The 5,402-nt window shown below is 48.4% G+C and overlaps 1 protein-coding gene and 1 long non-coding RNA gene across 6 annotated transcripts in view; one reads left to right on the forward strand and one right to left on the reverse strand.

Annotated features, from left to right (window-relative positions):
* nectin1b (nectin cell adhesion molecule 1b) overlaps positions 1–5,402 on the reverse strand; it is a 166,572-nt gene that overhangs the window by 78,537 nt on the left and 82,633 nt on the right. Inside the window, exon 7 of one of the 5 annotated variants that reach the window (XM_019887323.1) lies at positions 7–612. The exons of the other annotated variants lie outside the window; for them this stretch is intronic. Within the exon in view, the coding sequence (XP_019742882.1) occupies positions 122–612 (491 nt within the window). The 3' untranslated portion in view covers positions 7–121. Of the gene's footprint in view, positions 1–6; positions 613–5,402 lie in introns of those variants that run through there. 5 annotated transcript variants of the gene reach the window in all.
* Positions 1–5,402, forward strand: part of LOC109526204 (uncharacterized) — a 9,996-nt gene that overhangs the window by 2,034 nt on the left and 2,560 nt on the right. The window lies entirely within an intron of this gene.

Raw genomic sequence — 5,402 nt, forward strand, 5'->3', positions numbered from 1 at the left:
GGGGGGGGCTTCGAGGGGGGTTGCAGTTTGACCAGTGTGGGTTGGTGATGGAGGCGAAGGGGTTGGGGGTGCACCGCCGCAGGGCTGTTTGACTTCCTTGGGCGGGTCGGGGTGGCGCCCGCTACACGTACCACTCCTTCTTGGAGATGACCGAGCCGTCGGTTTGGGAGATCATGTCGTCGGCTATCTCGGGCTCCGGGTCGTATTGGAAGGCAAGAGTCCGCTCGTCGTAGTCGCGGCTCTCGCCCTCGTCCACCGTGAAGTAGGGCCTCTTCAGGTCCTCGGCTTCTCCGTCAAAGTCGCGCTCGCCCCCGGTCTGCGCCGGTTTCTTCTCGTCGTCCGAGTCGTCCGGGTACTGCAGGTTCTTGGGCATGGCGGGGTGCACGGGGAGACCCCCGCCGCCGCCCGCCTTGCTGTAGCCGTTGCCGAACACGTGCTTCTTGGTGCTGTAGTCGCCCTTGAAGGTGCGCTGGCGGCGGCGCAGGAACACGAAGAGCAGTATGGCGGCGGCCCCCAACAGGGCCACGCCCCCTACCGCCACCCCGATGGCCACACCTGCACTGTGCTGCTCCGGCGGGATCTCATCGCCCCCGGGTGGGTTGTTAGGGAATTCTGGGTAGGAAAAGACAGATGGAAGGGAGTGTGTCAGTGCTCTGGTGGGAGGAGGTGCAACTGTGCGGATGGAAGGACGGGAAAGACGAGGACGGGAAAGCAAAAGGGAAAGGGAGGACCCCGCCAACCCCCCCCAACAAACCCCGAGGCAGACCCCTGAAGCTCCCAACCCAAGTGAGGCGGCATGCAAATTCGGACTAGACAAACAAAAGTACAGAGCCCAAGACATGACGTGAAAAAAACAAAACAAAAAACTTTGTAGCCACAAGAAAGTAATCATTTATCGCGGGGGGTTTCGTTGCAGACCACGCCCGCAAAAGACGAAATTCACAAAGTGTTGACCAATTATTCATTTTATGATTTCTATCCGTTTTTACGCTTCATGCACATATATGTGAGCATATATGTGAGATGCGGTTATTAGTTCTGTCCACTTGGCTTTGCCATCTTCGCGTTTGACACTGTGAGTATCTGTGACGCCGAAAGCGTGCGCGCCTTTCAAAAGCCAGGCCTTGCCTGTTGAGCCACGTGGAAGTCGGCCAATGAGAATTTTCAATTCGCTGTCAAGTGGCGAAAGTGTTCGTGTCAGCGGAGGCCTTCACAGTCATTTTCACAGCGATTAAAAGTGAAACACTGACTTTGTCGATCGTTTCAATTTTTCAAACTAGCGATGGTCAGCGATACTAGTGCAGTGAAGCTGCAAAATGCCAACCATGACAATTGCATCGATACAGTGGCCACAATGGAATCCCATGTCCCCACCCCAACATGTCATGTCTGGGGCTCCATACAAAAGTGCATCGTGAGTTGGGGGAAAAAAAAACAACAACCAAAATAAAAACCCATGCATGAACCTGGAATTGTTCGGAATTCCATGCGGTCTCATTCGACAAGCAGCAAACATGGCGGCGTTCAGTCAAAGATCATAATCAGCTTGGAGGCAATGAAAGCAAACAGCCAGAGAGCAGACAAGCAGTCGGCCGTCATCCGGACGACGAGGCACTTCCACGATTACAAGAAGGAAGAAACGTGTTCGGCCATGCCCGATGAGCACGTCGACGTCACAAACACGAACGGAAACGCTCCTGCTGCCTTGAGCTTTTCTTTGGACAAATCAAACGCGGTGAAGTTTGCGTGGCGGCGAAAAAAAAAAAATAGACAAACTGCACTCTCAAGTCCCAGCCTGCAGAACGATGACATCATCCGCAGCCTCAGGCCAGGAGATTACCACACCCAACTAACAGCCCTTTCAAGTCAATCAACACAACTACTTGTACACCTTACATTCCTGTTTATGTAGTGTGTCTCTTTGTCTGTAATGTCGTAAAGAAGTTGCAACAAACACCCTTACCGTTTTCTTGACCACAACAGCCCGTCTAGGCAGGCCGGAATGAATGTCATCCCTAATGCCTCACAGATGTATTTAAGATATTGGAGACAACATACAGTAACTGCCCCAAAGGTTCATGGACAAAATGTACAAAAGATACACTCTTCTTCACTTGAAAATTGCGACTCCATTTTCGCTTTTATAGTCACTTCAAGCATTCATCACAACCAGTTGAGCCAACGCTTTCCATTTTGATTTTCCACAGCCGCCTGTCTAGGCGGGCCTGCTTGAATCATCTCCAGTTTCCCTTTGTGATGTCTGCAGACATACAATGCACCATCCATTCAACATATTGTGACCATTAAAATGCATACATAAATGTTAGACTATGCTAGTAAGATCAATGTTTAAAAGCACAAATTCCACATTTCACTTCCTGCCCTTCTCATAGTTTCCATTTCATATCCCACAGCAACCCGTCTCGGCAGGTTTCTGTGATTCTCCATTTCCTGTTGGTGTAGCGATGATGTGTTGTCATATTTTTTGTCTAGCGTGTCACACAAGTGCAGACGTTGCAACAAACTCCTTTCCCGATTCATTTTTTACAACAGCCCATCTAGGCAGGCCGGAATGAATGCCCTCCATTGTGCATCTGTGGTGAATTCAAGACCAGCAACACAACATAACATTATTCACATCCCAGATTTTAATGACACAAATATACAAATGCAGTTTTGACTGCTCGGTGCGGATACTGCGGCTCGGCAGCCCGTCTAGGCCAGCCTGAACGAATTACCTCCGTTTTCAACTCACCATTTTCTTTTTCAATCCACTTCCAGCCAGATGTCCCGAAACTTCTAACCATCTCGAGGCTTGAGTTTTGTCACCAAAACATCCGCGGCTATAAATCTTCCACCTGATCGCGTCGGATGCGAAGACGTTATGACGAATGCACTTCTACATGGGATGGCGCAGTTGGAGCATTATAAAAAAAAAAACCAAAAAAAAAAAAACTGCAGTATTTCATGTTATTCATTGCCCGTATAAATCTATCACGCCTCTGGATTGAATTATGGTCTCTCACGGCGCATCTTGGCACCTATTAATCTCAATGGTAGGTTTTAGTGCTTCCAAGTCAAGGTTAAGGCGCTATCGGAATACTTTCTCGGCGTGCCGCTAATAGAGGCTGCCTTGTGTTGCCGGGAACAGGATCAGGGCTGTTTTATCAGTGTGTTGGCAGGTGTTGCCGCGAGCGACGACGTGTTGGTGGAACGCCGGCTCCCTCCCGCGCGCTGTCAGAGACAATTCCACACCCGCTACGTCACTTCCAACGTGTGTTATTAATAGTGTTTCAATAACGGCAAATTAAGACAAGACGACGATGATGCGCTTTGTGGGATAGGCAAGGCCATTTTTTTTTTTTTTCCCCCACTGAGGGCCACGTACAGAGAAATGGAACTTCAACAAAACAGTATAATATGCTGCTGGTCAATTTATGCAAAGAAAGATAAGTCAATGAACCTCGGCTAAGTTAGTGGTGACAAAACAAAACGGTAGAGGATGGCTTTCTGACACGACGCTTATGTCATCGTTTTATTTGTCCTTCCTCCTTGCCGTCTGAGCATCGGCCTTGTAATTTCCTCCTTTTAATCCTCACTTTGTCACGTTACCACGCCCTGTGTTTCATTTTGAAAAGCCCCCCACCCCCGCCCTCACACCCACCCTTCGTCCGTGTTCTCCCAGGAAAGAGAATGTCTCATTGGTGCGTGTGCAGACATGCAAGTGGAAAGACGAGCGGCTGCAGGTCACCCTTTGGAAGTTTTTTTTTTTTTTTCTTAAGAGCCGTGTTTGCTTGTCGCATTCCTGCTGCCATCGTGTTTACTTTAGTGGAACGCACGTATGGAAATGCGGCGTGCTGTGTCCAGGCCTTTATGCTGGAGGGGCGAGACAAAAGTCTTTGGACACGCCTTTGAATCAATTTGTACATGTATCGAGGGATGGACTCGACCCCCTGAATAATGATTCCTTATCTCGGCGAGCAAAGTTATTTGTATTTCCCAGGCGCAGCATCATGGCCACACTTAACGTATGTTTTCAAAACCCCACAGCAGCCAAGATGAAGCTATGAGACCTGAAAAAAGGCGGGAAGTCATGAGCAGAGTTGATTGAATCCCAACAGGCACACCTTTGTGTCAAACGACAGTAAGCTATTGTTAGCTCAAAATATGTATTATGTCATTTAATGTATATTGAAAATATGTAACTGTATCATATAGTACACTTTGTTAAATATGTGTACAAGTACTGATACCAGGTATCGTAACAGGCCGATATTCGACTTATTTCATGGTATCAATTCCTTGCGATATCTGTGACTGGTACCCTCTTGTGGCCATTCTACTATCAGATCATGGCTATGCTAGCTTACATTTCCAAACCCCTAATCAAACCCTGTAAAGATAATTAGACTGGAGTTACTTCTAAAGGCACACAACATTGTCAGCTCCAATGTAAGCAATGTAGATGTAGCAGCTGTAAAATAACAGGATAGTTTGTTGTAGTTAGCTCAAAAGCTAACGTTATGCTACCACGGCGCAGCCTAGCGTCCCGACTGATCAAATGCAAAGCCAAAATAATGGACAACCCAGCTTCCATTGTTTTTTTTCTCCAACTCAATGGTGCGAAATCCAAAGACCCGGCCGGTCCCTCTCTTTTGCCAAGACGGCGTCTCCAATATCAACTCAGGTTTTAAGCCGAGCGACTAATAGGATTTACGGCGACACAGGCCTTCATTACCCACATGAATCGGAGGTCGCCCTCTCCAGGAGCACATCCTCCCACCCAGTCAAAAGCGGGTTAAATATGGGAAAAGGCTTTCCCGTAATCCGCGGCCTTCGATTCACGGGCGCGTCTTCGGTCGCGTCATTAGAGCCTAATTAGCCTGGACAAGATGGAGGACATGAAAGAGCGCCTGCCGCCCAGTTCCCATGAAGGATCAGGTGATGGCAGCCCTTGACGCCTGCCTTGGAAATGTCGCCAAAGTCACAGAGGGACAAGGAACCGTTTCATGCGAAGGTGTTTTTGTTTTTTTTTGCAAGTTCCCAAACAAGAACGATGAGCATCGTTAGCTCCAGCGGGAGGAAGGATCGCTCATATCGCTGTTAAAAGCCGTTCTACCGGATCGTCCAGAAATTGAAATCATAACCTGTATTTTGTATTTGTGAAGGCGGACATTTGGATGAAGGCTTCTATAATATCCCCATCTGTTTCCGGCAACTCGTCTGGCATCCTTAATGCACTTTTTTCTCCTTTTTTAGCCTGCGAGAAGCTGCAGTGCAGAGTGGACGGCGTGACCTAAGGACGAATTATTGGGTCAGCGCGCATTACGCCGCGCAAATCTGCAGGCCCGTGCTCTTTTTAAGCCGGCGGTGCGCTGTTTTTTTTTTTTTTTTTTTTTTTT

This window comes from Hippocampus comes, unplaced genomic scaffold (assembly GCF_001891065.2).
Source record: "Hippocampus comes isolate QL1 unplaced genomic scaffold, H_comes_QL1_v1.1 scaffold194, whole genome shotgun sequence".
NCBI lineage: Eukaryota > Metazoa > Chordata > Actinopteri > Syngnathiformes > Syngnathidae > Hippocampus > Hippocampus comes.